The sequence below is a fragment of the Fringilla coelebs genome (assembly GCF_963513975.1).
Source record: "Fringilla coelebs genome assembly, chromosome: 1".
NCBI classification, from domain to species: domain Eukaryota; kingdom Metazoa; phylum Chordata; class Aves; order Passeriformes; family Fringillidae; genus Fringilla; species Fringilla coelebs.
The window spans coordinates 89,384,326-89,401,715 of record NC_140028.1 but is presented as its reverse complement, the minus strand read 5'-3'; the positions used below and the strand labels follow the sequence as shown (position 1 = coordinate 89,401,715).

The following is a 17,390-nucleotide window of genomic DNA, read 5'->3' as shown; positions in this document are numbered from 1 at the left end:
TTGCATGTTAGACCATTTAATACTACAAATGTTAAAGCAATTTCTGCCTTCAGAACTCAGAGCGGGAACTTCTGTGGATTCTCAGTGGAATTGCATTCAAAGAGACACTAAAACAAACTCGCTCTTCACAAGAACAAATTCCTGTCAGCTTGAGAAACTGCCAGTTGTGTGACATTAGATGTAAAAGAGGACTTGAGCAACTCATCTCAGACATCCTTTCTTGTGCTGCACATTAAAGCTGTGGATGAGTCAGTACAGCTGAGTAGGAGAACCAGACAGGTTTGAATCACCACTTTTTCCCCATCTCTGAAGCAATACTGTTTCCATGCAAATAATTTCAACCTCAGAGTAATAAAAGAAGCCCAGTAGTGGTGATCACTAACCTCATACCCCAGAAGGAATTGACTGTTTAATAAAAATTCACAGCTGTTTCATGTTTAAAGATACTGATTTATGTAAAAGGAAATGAGCTAATTAATCTTAGAATCCTGGAAATTGAGAAGTATCTGAAGAGACAGCAAGCTCTGTTTCAGGGTTTCTCTGAAGCTATGTCTTATTCAGCTCTTTCCCTTCTTGCTCAGATGGATGTATTAGAGGTTTGGGAAACACAGCTGAGGAGTCTGACTGGATAAATGTTTAAAAACCTGAAAAAGAACAGATCCTTAAGTACAGAGAAGCAAAAAAGCAGTGTGGGTACTCCATCAGGTGGACCTTATATTTGTCTTGAGTTGAGCAGACTCTGGAGTTGAAAGCTCTGCAATACTTGGGAAGATGCATTCACACATTTGGAAAGTAAATTGAGAATGTTTATTGACTAAGTGCTATCTGTATGTGTGAGACCACCAACTTTCTGCATTTTACTTATGCTAAAAGATAATGCTTATTTAATGCTTGATTGATTTTTATACCTTTTATTTATCCTCTTTCATCTAGTAATTTCAACCTAAAACCACCTTAATAATAAAAAACTAAATACAAAAGCTAAATAAAACATTTTTTAGGTAGTTAAGTAGAACAGTTTTGAATTTTTGCAAACAGCTCTATGAGAATTCTGTAGAAGTGCAATTGAGCTGGGATTTCTCATGAAAAGTTGGTAATATACCTATTACAGACATTGTACAGTGTAGTGACCTGGAGCACAAAACCCAGCTGAAATAAGTAAAAGAAAGAGAACTGAGACTGACACATTTTATTAGTTTCCTGCAGGATTCATTACAGAACTTAGAAACAGAAAAAGGATGTACATGGCTTTCACAGTTTGGTTTCTTTTTCTATGGGCAACTTTATTCTAATAACTTACTTCTGTTTCCAGAAGAAAAATCAAGAATGAACAAAACCACTGTCTCTGTGTGAGAAATCTCTGGGTGTGCATTTTCATTGAAGGAAGCTTTAGCAAACTTAAGAACAAAATGCTGGCACTCTTGACAAGATTGATGTGTTTAGAAGAGTGAATGTATGATATATGGAGTACAAGAGGGTTTGTAGTTCAGTACACTCAACCCAGGGAAGGGAGCCTTGGTCCTGGTTAGACAGAACCTTCAACGTGAGGCACTTAGTTGTGCTCTTAATCTCTTTTGTTTTGCACAAAAAAAAGTCTTGCCCAGATTTCTAATTTCAAGTCAGAAGTAACTGGCAGCATCAGTGATGTGGATTTGAGCAAAGATCCTGCTTTCACTCATGTTTGCAGTTGCCTACAGCAGAGCGAGGACATGACCTGTATCCTGAAAGGCCAATTGTCCTTCACTGCCTTCCCTCTCTGGGTGCTCATGAGGACAGGCAAGTATGGCAATAGGTGGCCCTATTTCACACAATTAATTGAGAAAGATTTGACCCTGCTCAATACAATCAGTCTGCAGTATGTCCCCAAATGTCCCCCCAAAAAATGAGGGCAAACACGGGGCTGCTGCAGATGTGATAATTCAGGTTGCTTACAGGCTGACTTGGCTGCTGGAGTGCTGAGGGCTAGGTGCCATCTGCATCTACCCAGTTTAACACTTCAAAGTTATATTAACTTAAATGGAGAAAAGAAATTTGAAAGTAAAACAAGAAAAAATTCTTTCTAGGGAAATAATGTGTGGGTGAGGATCCATAATTACACAGAGTGCCCAGGCAGGTGCAAAGGAGAGCTGCTTTATTGCAAAAACCAGGCCTTTTTAAGCAGTCAGGCCTTTATCAGTTACATAGCTTTAAAACATAACAAACATAATTCAACCAACCACCACACACCACGCTGTGAACACACGATGGTTATACAACTTGTTTTTCTACCCCTATTTCTACCCCTAATTCAGCTGAGTCTCTTTCCCGTAGTCCTTTTCTACTTAGCCAAAGTAACTGGCCTGGGCCATGATTTTCCAAGGCCCTCCTTTTGTAAAGTTTCAGCTAACAACAGTGAACAAAGCAGAATGTAATGATTTCATTGCCTAATGTAATAATTTCATTGCCTAGTCCTCAATTCCCAGTCTGAATGTGTTACTGAATATTTACCAAAACAAGGACCTTACATAGAACTTCATAAAGTGCCTGGTGCCTGCTAAAATAAAAGCTATATATTGACTAAATAGGCACATAGCATCTACTTCTCTTCAACTATCACATATTTAGCCTGTTCCTGTAGCCTAGCTACTTTTCCAGGTTTTTTTATTACACACAGAGAAGCAACTAAGACAGATATTCCAAATTCGCATCCTGGGAACAACCCCTATCAGCCGGTTTGAATGTTTGATGGAGAGCCCAAAACCAGTCTTTGTATTTTAAAGAAAGGTAATATCCCTGTGGCTCTCTGACAAATAGATCTGGATTGTATTTCAATTGTCAGAAGCCAAAGAGTACCCACCTCCTTCACTCCAGTGCTAATAGGGCATGGAAAGCAAAACATGTTTAGCTTGCATCAAGCCACTCAGTGTCTCTGCTTTCTGTTATAAAGTAGTGCTGTGAGATGGTGGCAGGAGAAAAAAAAAAAAAGCACACCACCTCTTTACAGAGTATGGGAGAAGAGTGCTGCCTTCCGAGCCTAGTTTTTTTAAACATGTGTGGATTATATTTCCATCATTGTCCCTGGCACATTTCCAGGAGTCTCATACAGGAAAGATTTTTAATTTCTTTCGTCTTACTTTCCTTTTCCCTTTACTTTCTTCTCATTCCTTCCTCCCTTTCCTTCCTTCCCCTTCTCTTCCTTTCTCCTAGGAACTGGTAAAGAAAATAACATGCGGAAAAAACATCTTTATTCTTATCCTCTAATTGGAAGCAGGATGTTTTGTAGTTTTTCTGTTAAAGACTCAGGCAGCGAGGCTCTGCTCTCACGCCAGCTGATCTGTGCGCAGAGCAGGGCAGAGATTCCCCTCTGAGGGAACGGCGTCTGCACACACCTGCATGAGGCCAATGGGCACCACAGTCCTCTCCTGCTCCCAGCCCCACCTGCAGCCTCCAGGTTGGCAGGAGGGTGGCTCTGGAGGCCCAGCAGGAGCTGGCACAGGGCACCATGCCAGTGGTGCTGGAAGCTTTCTTCTTCTGGAAAGACAGTTTTTACAAGGACATATAGTCATAGGACAAGGGGCAATGGTTTTAAATTGAGAGAAGGTGGGTTTAGATTTGACATTAGGAAGAAATTCTTCACTATGAGACTGGTGGGGCACTGGAACAGGTTGCCCAGAGAAGTTGTGGCTGTCCCCTCTCTGGAGGCATTCAAAGCCAGGTTGGATGGGGCTTTGAGCAACCTGATGTAGTGGAAGATGTCCCTGCCCATGGCAGGGGGGCTGGAACTAGATGCTCTTTAAGGTCTTCTCCAAGTGAAGCCATTCTATAATTTTATGATTCCATGATTTGATGTGTTGCAAGCTTTTACCTGCTTATAAAATCCCTGACAAATCCCAGCAAACCAGCCACTCCTAAGACAGACCTAGAACACAGCACCATGAATGGGTCTGCAAAGGAGGTGTGATTCCTGCCCACAAGAAATTTAACTTTATGTGCCTGGTCTGTTTACTGCCCTGCCTGGGCTTCTTGCAGGCCTCCAGAAACTCTGGACAAATGCTGTGGGCTGAGCAACAGCAGCTAAAGCTTCCTAAGCCACCTTAGCAAATTCGTGGTTTTTGAACTATGTAAGTAGACCCATGGAGAAGGGGATTGTCATATTGATGCTTTGCTAGGAAAAAAAAGGAGAACCGATGTCCCAGTAAAGCTGAAGAGCCTTGGTATTTCTAAGGGAAATGAATGTACTACAGTCCAGTGTGGGATGGGTCATGGAGATATTGGCTGGGCATCCCGGGTGAGTGGATGTGCTGGGAAGCACAGGTGGTGGAGCTGGAATCCGACCCCGTGCACGGCACTTTTTGGGGTTCAGGGCAGCTCCCCTCGTGCTCTGCGAAATCTCTGTTCTAAAGGACCGTCCCAGGAGGAGACGGACCGCAGGGCGATGGGCACGATCAGCTCACGCCAGTCTGCCAGTGTTGCTCTCCCAGCTCTCCTGTGCCTTCACTGGGGCGTGACTCCGACGACTCCCCGTCCCCACGACCCCTCGAGGTTCTCCCGTGGGGGGAGAGGTGGGGGAAGGAGGGCCGTCTCCGGAGACGCCCCGATACCGACCCGCCGGGCAGACGGCAAGCCCCGGCAGTGCCGCGGAGCGCACCTGTGGCCGATGTCTGCACCTCGTCCCGCATCCCGGGCGGCGCCGCTCCGCGCCGGCCCGGCCGGGCGCTCCCACCGCTGCCAGGGCGCGCTCCGCGGCGCCGGTGCCGGCAGCGGGGCGGTGCCGGGGCGGGCGGCCGCCAATGGTGCGGCGGGGGCGGTGCGGGCGGTGCAGGAACACCCGGGAGGTGACAGCGACGCGCCGCCCTCCCGGCGGCGAGCGGGCGCCGGCGAACATGGCAGAGGAGCGGTACTGAGCCCGCGCCGCCGCCCGGGGAAGGGCGGTCGCCCCTGCGCGCCCCGCGTCCGCCGAAGGGAGCGCAGCGCCGGCGCCGCCGCGGGGCTCTGTGTGATGGTGGGGGCATGGCGGGGCAGCCGGCGGCCGCGGCGCTGCTGAGGCGGGGGGCGGCTGGTCCCGGCCCCGGCGGCGGCAGCAGCAGCAGCAGTAGCGGTATCGAGCGGGGGCTGCCTCCCTCTCCCCGCTGAGAGAAGGAGGGAGCGCCTCGCCTCGCCGTGCCACCCGCCTCGCCGCCGCCATGCTGCCCGGGGTGGGGGTGTTCGGCACCGGGCTGACGGCTCGGGTGATCGTGCCGCTGCTGAAGGCGGAGGGCTTCGCCGTGAAGGCGCTGTGGGGCCGCACGCCCGAGGAGGCGGAGGAGCTGGCCAAGGAGATGAGCGTCCCCTTCTACACCAGCCGCATCGATGAGGTGCTGCTGCACCAGGACGTCGACCTGGTCTGCGTCAACCTGCCGCCGCCGCTCACCCGGCAGGTCGCCGTCAAGACTCTGGGTGAGTGCGGGCGGCCGGGGGGCGACCCCGCCTCGGGCTCGGGATTCGCGCTCTCTTCGGGCTGAATGGAATTGAACCTCCCCCCTCAGCGCGGAGTTTTGCCTTCGCCTTACTCTTCAGCACTCCTCCCTATGCCCCGTGTCTCCGGAGAGGGGCTGGCCGAGCCGCGGGTGCAGGCCGAGGACCGGCGGGGCGCGGGGGATGGCGCTGCGGCAGCTCGGTGTGACATCCCATATCCCCGGTCCTCGCCGGCGAGGTCCCTCGACACCGGGGACCCGCCCCTCCGCGATGCTCGGGCAAGCCTATGCAGGGCCGGGCCTGACACCCGAGGGTGCGGGAGGAGGGAGCAGGTGTCACCCGTGTCGTGGTAAAAAGGAGTCGCGGTAAAAGGGAGGAAATAACCATCCCGCCCGCCGGTCCCCATCCGCGCCTGGCCCGGGAGCGGGGATCCGAGCATCGCGCCCGCGCTGCTCGGGGGGCGCGGGTGTCCGCGCTGCCCCCGGGACCCCAGCTGCGAGCCAAAGAGAGAGGCAGGAAGCGGTGATAGCAGAGGAAACGCTTAGCGAAGCTCACGTACAAAGGGAAGGAGGGACTGAAAAAGTAGGCATGCACTGTGGTGAGCTGCTCTGGTTTCAGGCGTGCGAAAGCGGGCCGTGTCTCGCTTTCTCCTGTGTGAGCGCAAGTCTGGGCTTTACTCTGCCAGCTTCGGGATCTCTGGTCCTCGGACGCTGGCTTTCCCACGGATTTAAGCGGAAGCACCCTCTGCAGTAAAGGAATTTTAATTTGTCCCCTCAAATATAGATGACAAAAGGTGAAAATGAGAGGAGAAAACTGTGAGGTGTCGTCGCAGAGAGCATGTAGGTTTATGAGCCAGGGCGATTGCTATCGCTCTCAGCCTCATAAATGTGTGTGGTGTGTCGTAGTGTTAAATTGCTACTAGCATACTCATTAGAATTAGTCACCATTCAAATGCTACTAATATTACAGCCAGCTAGTGTTTTCAACATTTGAAATTATGCAATTAAGGAAATTAAGTCAGTACCTACAGAAAAAATCCTGCCTCAAGTACAGCGTAGGCATTTGTCTGGAATCTTTACTCAGTGTTACTTTCTGTACTTGGAAATGCTTGTTCTTTAAGTCAGAACATTTGCTTTTCTTTTATAATACACTTGACTTTTTCCTGAAGATGCTACACTTGCACCAGAAGCCTGACTTGCTTGCCATAATGATATGTGAATGATTTGACATTAGGAAGAAATTCTTCACTATGAGAGTGGTGGGGCACTGGAACAGGTTGCCCAGAGAAGTTGTGGCTGTCCCCTCTCTGGAGGCATATAAAACACATATAAAAGACAGAATAATGTGACAAGGTTCCACCTTTGACACACATTAATTTGGTGACAATTGTGTCAGTTTTCCTGTGACACACTCTTCCTGCAGGTGTTGCTCATGGGAGCGTCCAGGCTTGCCTTGTGCTCTTAGAGGTAGAGTCCCATGAGATTTCAGGCAGACACAAGGCATCTGTTAGAAGAACAACATTTCTGAAATAATAAAGAAACACAATTGCTTTCTCTCAGAGGGCCAGACACATACCTAGCATAATAAAGTAATAATGTTTTGTCCTTCTCTGAATATTTGCAGATTAAAGAAGAAAAATGTTGAGTTGAATTCATGAATGGTTCTATGAATTGAAGTAGCTGAGATGTTAATGGTAACTTGCTGATGCAATCTGCTAGCAACAGACCAGAGCAGGAAAAAAGGTGTTTTCTCCCTGTTTTTCAGAACACCACAATTCTTGATTCCCTTTCACCTCTAGTTAAAGGGGTTCCTCCCTTTCCCCAGCAGTTATTATTTGTATGTTGTAGGGGTAATAAAGTTTGTGTAAAAATGCATGGAATGGTCATTAAACAGGAACTAAACAGGTTACAAGATGATCATGTGCAACATCTGATCATTTTTTAAATAGTGTTTTACTTAAAAGATTATTAAAAGAAATATGTCTTGGACTACAAATAGCTCCTCTCTCAGTTATCTCAGATGTAAATTTTCTTAATTTTTTTTTTTAATACGGACATTGGGTCTATAACAATGAAAGTTCTTGCATGTTCTTATAGGTGTGAACAGGGAGCCAGAGAGCAGTTCCCAAACTGCTGAGAGAAATATCTCTCTGCTGGCAGCTCTGTCTCCTGGTCCTGCTTGCCCTTCATGGCTTGGGAACTGCTGTGCCCTGGAGAGATTATTTTGCTTTAATCAATGGATTTTCTGGTTTGTGGGAGGGACTGCAATTAAGTGGGATGTTCAGAAGTCTCTGGTAAACAGGGGCAATGTTGTATAGACTGAGGAAAGCAAATGATGGAAAAACATTCCTTACTCTTGAAATTTCGCATGAAAAATATTATGTAGCAGCTAGTGTTAGGATGTAGATGGGGATACCAGAGGCTTTGCAGATAGAGGTTTCAGGAGGTCTAAGCATCATGTCCTGCATTGCAGTAGAAGAGGTTGAGAAATCATGAGTTGCTTGTTAATAACATGTGTATCTGGCTTCTCTATTACAGAGTGAATGTCTGGCCTGGGAATGTCTGGCCTGGGAAGAGACAGGGACCAACTTTTCTTTGGAACCCCTGTTTTATTTTAAATGGTCTTGTTTGCCAAAGCTGTGTTCTCATTTGGTGAAGTTTCATTATTAAAAAGTGAAAGCCCAAGGAAGCAGTTGGGGATGTTTCCATCACCCATCTAGAGCTGAATTTACCCTGTGAATTTGCAGTACATTAAGTCCTGTCTGGCCTATTCCTGATGCAGACTCCAGAGGTGAAGGTGGGGTGAAACAGGTGTCCCCACAGCTGTGGTTAACTCTGGCCACTCAGCAGGAAGGACTCAGTTGTTTTGTTTCCACTGATGCACCTGACATGGAGTATGTTGCTGCTTGAAATGTGTTTTTGGCACAGTGGCCCATCAGTTTCTGTTCAAACAGAAATGTATGAATACAGGCCCCAGCTGAGGAAGTCTCCAAAAGGTGGCTTCCTGGCAGCTGTTGTGGGGAGAAACTGGGAGAATTAAAGCTTCAAACTAGCCTTGTTAGCTTTTCCTCTAAGCCTCTGCTGCCCATCTCTATTAGAAACAGGTTCCTGAGCTACATCTGACTCTATGGTAGATTTTTTAGGAGTAGGATCAATGTTGGGCAAGTCTTTGGAACCAACTGAGAAATCAGGAGAGAATTGGAAACTAGGCTGGTTTGAACAGTGACCAAAAGCACAAATAAAACCCGGGGTGTTTTATGTGAAATATGCTGATGACCTCTGTCACTTCTGGATAAAAGGAATCAAATTCCTTGTTTGCTTCTACAAAATGGGCCTCATTGACCCTTTCCCTTTCTTGCCCCTGGTCTGTCCTGCTCACTTAGGAGCTGTTTTTATTATTGCTTTATATTTGCTCTCTGGAGCATAGTACAAAACTGATGTCCTGACTGACTTGCTGCTTGATGGTCAAGAAAGATCAGTGGCTGAATGTTAAGGTAAGCATTGAGAATTATGCTGCTGTTGCATAGGGGTGGTTTCCCTTCTCGCTGAACTGAAACATTCAGTGTGTTTGCTAGAAGTTGTCCTCTTTTCTCCTCCCTGCACGCTTCAGTAGTACAGTCGTATCCCAAGCCTGATCAGGCAGGGGAGAGGTGTTTGCATAGAGGAATGAAATATGTCGCCTATTTGTGCCCAGCATCAGAAGAGCTGCTAGTACAGATGGTATGATTTGAGCCTCCACCTAGTTCAAAACTGTCAGCACATGACTTTTCCCCGTGTAATCCCTCCTCAGTCAATTAGATATGACATTCTTCAGATCCTGACTGAAACACTTGCTTTGTGAGACTGAGTAGCTGCCACATCAGGTGAAGTGATTTACTGCGTGTGGTTCTGAGAAGACCTTGGTGACATTTCATCTTGAAGGCACAGATGTTTCCATGTGCCTGGTCCTCTTGGTGTTTGCCTCAAGTCAGCTTGGATAAAGAGAACTTATTCCTGAGCTCCACAATGCAGTGTTTCTGGGGAGCAAATGTTTTGCTTTTGAGAAGACTCAAGTACCAGATGTTTAGGGTATCTCTGGAGATGTTATCCTTGATTCTATTTACAGTTGTTTTGCTTACTCTTTTATCCCAAGTTAAGGACAGGAACACTGAGCCGTGTGTTGAGTATTTACTTGCACGTGTTTGCAGCCATGTCTATGTAGTATTAGTTTTTTAAATGTTTATGTTGGAGTAGTGCATGGTAGGAGTCCATTCTGCCTGGGGACTACGCAGAGTATGATTTTCCCAGCCCTCCAGAAGCTGCTCCTCTTAAGCAGCACTTAAAGTTTTTTGCTGATTGGTAGTTCTTCTATACTTGATCGTGGTCATGAGGGAGCATCTTTATTTAGAGAGGAACATAAATAGTACTGCTCAGATCCTTACCTTCCCACCCCTTCACAGGAAGCACTGGCACCACACAGGCGTGCAGTATAGGCCTGCTGTCCAAAATGTGTTTGTGAGAACTCCTTGTTAAAGCACCAACAATATTATTGCTGCATCTCTCTCTGAGGTGGGAGGAGAACATCAAGCTGCAGTGAAGTAATTTACAGATCTGATGCAATCTCTAATTAATTTCTACACTGTTCTGCACCCATGCAAATTAGGCAGAAGTTAGGGTTATAGCAGTGGATAAAACTCTGTCCAGAGTTTATAAACCATTAGGATTCTTGAGTAAGACATGCCCTATTAAGGGAAAACATTGTTGTGACTATTTATTATTAATAGCAATGTAATTTCTGTCCTGTAATATTGAGTTTAAATTTGACCTAACAGCAGTGACTTTCAGCAGAACAGCTCCTTTCAGCTCCTGTGCTTGAAAGGCAGATGACTTTGCGGCATATTAAATGTGAATTATGGTCATCTTAGTGTAAAAGAAGTCAGATGAAGTGCTGTCTGTCTTTAATCAGCAGAGCTAGCAAAGGCTGTGACGCCTTTTTTTTTTACATTTATTGAAAAGGCAGGCCAAAGAGCCTGCTGGCAGTCGGCTGGACGTCATCTTTCTACTCAAGTGAGGAAGCTATACCACAGAAAATGGCATCTAACTCTTCCATTGACCTTTTTCTCTCAGTACAGCAGACCTTTAATGACAGTATTATTCCTGTAAAATTCCTTCAGAGATATTGGGCCTCTGAGACAGTTGAGGTAAAAAGACCAGTGTTCAGGCTTAAAAACAAAACTAATAAAAATAATAATAAAAAACCAGAAAACCCTCCATCTCTTGTTTCCTTCATGACCTTCAAATCAAAGGTGTGTCATCATTTTTTTTCCCCAATTGCTCTCTCCTGTGTGAAAGTAGCCAATAGTAGTTCTATTGTTGCACTGGTAAGAGGATTGAGAGCCCAGAATGGACCAGACTTGGAATACTGGGGTGCTGAGCTCATGCTGTGATGACACATTCAAATTTGCCTAGCCTAAAAGCCAGTTGTGATGGAAGAGGTTGTTTTAAACAGTGCTAGATATGAAGATCCTACTGCGATGCTGCGTCCAGTCGGGTCAGTGTGTGCTGCTGCATTTTTTCCCTATTTAAACAGAGTGCTTGGCCTTGAGGATCCCAGGATGCTGTCTCCAGACCAGTGTGGGTAACTGAAGTGGGTTGGGCTGAGTCTCCTCAGGTTGCCTGCAGGTGTAGCCTTGGCCCATTCAGCTGGAGGAGGGCAGATGTGGAAAGCAGCCTCTCTCGAGTTTGTTGGGTTTGTCCGTGGTCACATTTCACTGTGCACTGTAGGTGTTTGGTTGAAACAAATGGCAGCCCAGGCCCTCAGCAGCTCCACTTCTCCCTGTGATTTAAATGATAAAATGTGCCAGAGCACAGACACCCTTCTTCATCTGCTTGACTGCTGGGGGCTTTGACCTTTGGCATGGTGAAGTGATGAAAATGAGAGCAATGCTGACCTCTGCCAGTGTTTGATTTGATCTGTCATGCTTTGTTAGGCAGAGCCCATACTTGGGGGTGATGCTTGGAAAAGAAATCTTCCTTTTAATGCATGTGTCAGGGCTGCTGCTGTCTGTTTTTCTTTTTTTTGGTAAATCTTTATGTAGGCAAGTCCTTATGATCTTTATCATTTCAGTGTGCTTTGAACACTATTGTTGTGCTATTCTGCTCTTACGTTGTGTTAGCAATGGTGGTAAATGCAGCTTTTTTTTTTCTTTACTATCACTGGTGCTGGAAAAACTCACCTGTTCAAAGACTGGTGCACACCAGGGCTGTGTTCAGCACAGGTCCTCTCAGGGCACCCTTGTCAGTGCTAACAGTGACAAACCAGCATTAGCAGCACAATAATATCTCGATTTGGTGCTGCAGGCAGGTAAGAGGTAAGTAGCTCTCTGGGGCGTGGCTTCTGGCATGGCTGAAGAAGACTTGACTGGTGTGAGTTAAGTAAAAAAGGGCTGGAAGTAGTAAAATATCTCCCATGAATAAAGCAGGTGTTGGTGCTAAAGGTGTAGAGTGCATTTCTAGCCTTGTGGCTGTGCTAGTGAGGATCTCTTTCTGTTTTTCACTTGATGGCCCAGTTTGTACAGTGACTATCACATAGGCAATATCTTGTGCAGCTGTTTTTTAAATTTTTGTTAAAATGGCACATCTGTGCTGTTGCACAAACAGAAAATGTGCCACATAGCTTGATTCTATGAGAAGATGTGAGAAGGTATTGATAAAAGCTGTATTAATACTGCTAGAGCTGTGCCCAGGCTAAGTATTGTAATTATTTAAGTTATAGAGTAAATTATTGCACTTGGCTCACATGGGAAACATCGGAAGACAGATTTTATTATTGTTGTTGTTGTTATTCTTTCTTGCATTGCTTTGTGCCTTCATTCTTGACAGACAGTGGCCACTGTGATGGCCTGCTGTGGTACTGAGCTGTCTGATCCCTCTGTGACTTTGTCTTGTTGCTTGGTTTTAGGGACTTGAGTTGCTGAGTGTTCAGTGGTGCAAGTAGATAAAAGGAAGGACTTGCAAGCTGCTTCTGTTGTTCCAGATTTTGAAAGAATATTAAATAATAAATAAAGGAAGAATATGTAGGTAAATGCAGAGAAGGGAAAATATGTTGAACAAATAAAATGACTGGATTTTCACACTTCCCATTATTGCCTCTTTTCTCTCTTTTGTTTGTTTGTTTTGTTGTTTTTTTTTCTTAAAGCCCTCTTATGCCTGAAGTGACCGAGGTTTGCTGTATGCTCCAAACATGGATAGTTGAGCACAACCCCTGATGGAGGCAGAGTAAAAGCTCTGCAAGATAATAAACATGTTGTTCTATCTGCTTTTGTTTGAAAACTAGGTAAATTGTGTAGAGCATATTGCAGCTTTCTGTCCTTTAATTCATATGTGCAGTAGATTTTGCCCATTGTGCTGTGGTGATGGCAGAGCACCAGGAATGAAAATGGATTTAAATTTCCAGGATGGTCAAGATGGGTGTTTTTCACAGGCCACTGCAATGCAACAACCCCCTCCACTGTTAATATCTGTTTGCCACAGCATTAGTTCTAGTGGCTATGAATTGTTCTTGTTGCTTCAAACCGCTGAAGCAGAAGTGTTTACCCTACTGCTTTTTGTTTGTTTTCCATGTAACAAACTCTGAGCTCCTAAGAGTGAGCTGTCAAAGCCAGTGACTTCATTTGCAAGGTCAGCATGCGTGCAGGCAACAAAACCACACTCCTTCAAAAAATTACTTCAGGTCTTAAGTCTTGATTTAAACAAATTTATTTAAATGCTATATAATTAAAAGAGGCACAATCCCTTGTGTAGGTTTCCTAAATGGATTTAAGGCCTGGTCTGCACGTAGATTTTTGCACCAGTGTAATTTTGACTGTGAGGGGTAGGATTTCTTTAATGCAGTAATTGCTGTGTGGTCATTAGAAGTCCAGCTGATGTGACTTGGCATGAGCACTGTTCTGCTAGCACAGTGGCACCTGTCTGTGGTACAGGTTATTCCTGCTCCTTTGCAGGCAGAAGTGGTCAGTTGCATACATCTTTTGTGTGTTCAGCTGGCACTGGTGTATCTGTGTTACAGGTATAGTCAGCTCTAGGTGTGTGGGTATGGCTGTGCTCTGCATAAAGATGGGTCACGCACTCTGTGAGGAATTCAGTTCAGCTTTTGGGTCATTGTGAGTTTGGAGACCTTTGAACAAAAGTCTCCAAAAGGTCTCCAAACTTCTGTGCTTGTTCAAGAGCTGGCTGTGCTGAAAATGTGGTGAAGAGCAGAGGAGGATGAACCTTGCTGCCCTGCACAGACCAGACAAGGCTCATCCACCTGGCAAGTGTAAAAGTGTAATTGTCCTTGGGTGCTGTGGGTGCCTGGGATAGCTGCACTTCCAGGTGGTGGAACTGGCATCCAGATATCATAAACACCAGATCTTATTTATACCCAAGTTTGACTTGCAGAGTAGCAGGAGTTACAGGGAATTGTGGAGGCTGAGAGTTTATCCTCTTTCTCCTTTAGAAACAGACCTTAGCATAGCCAGAGCTAATGATAAAAGTTTGTTTTTTGTCAGGCCTAACTCCTGAGTATGAGCATGGTGAAGAGCACAGAAAATGAGAACATGGTGCGAGCAACTTGCTTGGTAGTAATGTAAGAGTAAACATAGTGATTTAACACTGGGAGTAAAATTGCTTCTGTCATTTGCTACTGTGCTAGAGTTTATCTCAGGGTGAAAACTGGTGCCTTCAATTCCATCACAGCAGCAGTCACAGCTTTAGTGAAACAGATGGAAGTGAAAAAAAGGCAGCACCTTTGTTTTGCATTCTGATGTTTCCATGGCTTTTATCAGCAATAAAGACCCTTGTTTTGGCACTTCCTTGCAGTGAATGTTTGGCTGTCTTCAGCTATTCCAACTGGCAATTTTTTGCCAGGAAATGCCCAGAAGGGAGGGCATGGTTGAATTAAATACTGTTTCTAGGGTACCGGGCTTCACAAGGCTAATGAGAAGCTTTAATATAGAGAGCTTTTCAAAATCCAAATGGAGTCAAGCAAGGAGAGAGAACTATAAAATAGTAATTACCCTTGCTGTGCTTTAGTGATGTTGCTTAAAAATGTGGAACCAAGGGCTGGGCTCAGTACTCCAAATTCTTTATCTTGGTGTCTGTACATATAGTTTGATATATGTATAAAAATCTAAAAAACCTGTTAAAGTGAAAAATATATAAATTAAAAATTCCTGGAAGTCCCTCCCCTTCCTTCACTTCCTCAGCCCATAAAAGACAATGCGACTGTTAGTGTTTTCATGTGGGGATAGGAAAGGGGAAAGAAAATAGCTGGGAGAACATCTGAAACAATTGCAGCTAAGCTTGTGTGCATCAAAATAAATTCCAGAAGTGTGCCTCAAAGTTGTATGTAAAAGCTTTGATTCTGATTGTGCTTGCTCCACTGTAAATGTAATTAAAGCTCTACTGGATCAAAGGAAATAGTTGAAATTTATGATGACATTATTGAGAGCACATTGTGGCTCAAAAGAAAAACCAAATGTGCCTCAGGGAGAGGGGCCTGGCTTTGCAGATCTGTGTCCTCTCAGCAAAGACATCTCTGTCAATTTAGGAAATGATTGGTGGGAGTCTTGGGACACAGTTCTGCAAACCTTTGATTACAAGTAGTACTCTTGAAGACAAAAATCACTGATTTCTTACAGAGAATATTTGTAAGGCACAGTAATTCATGTAGCTAGGATTTTGCTTGCAAACAGCTTTTTTACCAGTTTATAAAAAAATCTGAAGATGTAGCTGTGTCTGTGCAATTCTATCGCTCTATATAGTTGTGTTTCTGTAGCATTTATGGCAGCATGTCTGCAGGAATGAAAAATAAGATGGAAAATGTTTGGAGCAGAGGTGCATAGATACCTTAGCCATAGCCTACAAAAATCTATTGCTAAATGAGTGTGACAGAGCTTGCAGAACTCTTTTGTGATTTGCTGCTTGCCTTGAAGGAACTTGACAGTTTAGTGCTGGGAAGGATGCTTTGTGGTTAAACAGTATGAGATGCTTTGATAAAGACTTTCTTCTCAGGCAGAGTGCTAAGCAGCACTCCCTGAGACTAGTTTGTGGATACAGTGTTATCTGAATGCATGAGAGTGTCCTGAATTTTAAATTCATGTTACTGAAGAATTCTGTTTAAAAATCTGTGTCATGAGATGCTTGTTTTGCAGGGGTGACATCTTTGCTAAACCAGCCAGAGTATGTGTGGACATGGCCTGTGACTGTTGACGTAGATTGAGAGAACCATGGACCTGAAATGTAATTCTGAATATAATTTTTACTCTGCCACATAGCCATTGGGAAAAAATACTTTGACGCACTGTATGCCTGAAATGAGGAAATTGTGTTCACAAGCCATCTTGCTTCTGCCTCATGAATGCTGTTCTCTTTGCTTGTGAGATTTGATGCTGTCTAGCAGACTTATTTATGCCTTTGATTATAGTGCTGTCTCTCAGCTTGTCATATGAATTTAATTGTGGTGGTACTGTGGTTGTCGTTGTTTGAAATTACAGATTTGTTCAAGTAGCTGAAGATGGTCCTTCACAAGGCCTGATGATGTGCACAGATATTTTGGCAGCTGCTGAGACCACACCTGCTTCCATCTGTGTGCAAAGGGACCTGACCCTTTACATGTCAGGTGGGGATAAAATTGTTCCACTATACCCTTGTTGTGTGTTTGGTGAGACTCCTGTTTGCTCTGAGCAAGAGTGGTCTGATGAGAATTAAGCCTGTCCTGAGAACTGCTGTCCTGAGCTTCCATTCTCTATAACACAGGTTGTATGTTTTAATTAGATCACACTTACTTGCCTTCCTGAACGTGGTTTCATCCTCCTAATACCCAAAACTACAGACCAGGGATGAGAGGGCAGAGGGAAATGAAGAGACTGGCTGAAGTTTGAGTGGAAGCTGGTGGCAGGGGCAGTAGGTGAGGTCTCTGAGATCTGCTCTTCTCTTTCACTGTGGCACCTGCTGCAGCTGAATGCTGTTGAGAGGATGATCATCACAGGAAGCACATCTGAGCTGCTGGAGGAGGACCAGTCGCTGTCACTCTGGTTGGGGCTTTATCCTGGATGGTTGTGCTGGGACTTGAAAATCAGGGTGGGAAGAGAGGACTGGGGAGAGTGCAGAGTAACCTGGTTCACAGTGCACATTAACCTCTACTGCTGTTCTTGTTGGTGTCTCTTTTTAACGTATACAGGGCAGCTTGTCAAGGAATTGCAAGGACTGTTTGAGGCACTGAATATTTTGTGGGTTATTAATGTCAGTAATCAGCTTTCCAGTGTTGGAGGTTTGTCTAACAGGTGCTACAAAAAAACCCAAATCTTAAGCAACTATGAGCAGCAATGGCTCAGCAGCTGGGAGACTGGTGTATTTATTTTTTATGAAGTATGGAATTTCTCTTTAGTATTTGTTATGGCTTTCTGCACACTGGGAAACCCCTTTCTTTAGCAGATGGGCAGGGCCTTTTTGGGCTGACTTGAGCAACTGCTGTTTTGGAAGACAGAGAGAAACATAGATATCTGTAATGTTGGTTGCAAATACAACCTCGAGTATCAGCTCAAGCTGATATGAACAAGTTCAGATTTGCAGCTGTTGTTAGGAGTGCTTGAATGAAATATCAAAAAATATCTGTAATTTCATGTCTGGGCATTTTTTCAGCCTGTAGAGTTCTTGTGTATGGCCTCTTGCATTGTGCAGAATCATTTGATAGTGCTGGGTGAAAGTGAGTAGGGTGCTGGTAGTTGCTGGAGCTGCATTTACTATTCCCTGTGCTTACAGGGAATTTGCACTAGATGGAATTGCACTGTACAGAATCATGAATGATGTCTTTCTAGTAGATATGAGTGTTAGTGCTTTTCAACGAGGTGGTAAATAAATAAATAGGCATTAGAAAAGATTTCCTTTCCTTGGTGCCTGACAGAAAACTGTGGGATGATGCTCTAACTGCTAAATCAG

The 17,390-nt window shown here is 45.0% G+C and overlaps 1 protein-coding gene across 1 annotated transcript in view; it reads left to right on the top strand.

The window, feature by feature from the left end:
• The first annotated feature begins 4,854 nt into the window (after positions 1–4,854).
• GFOD1 (Gfo/Idh/MocA-like oxidoreductase domain containing 1) overlaps positions 4,855–17,390 on the top strand; it is a 71,094-nt gene continuing 58,558 nt past the window's right edge. Inside the window, exon 1 of the mRNA XM_084201186.1 lies at positions 4,855–5,415. Within this exon, the coding sequence (XP_084057312.1) occupies positions 5,163–5,415 (253 nt within the window). The 5' untranslated portion in view covers positions 4,855–5,162. The remainder of the gene's footprint in view (positions 5,416–17,390) is intronic.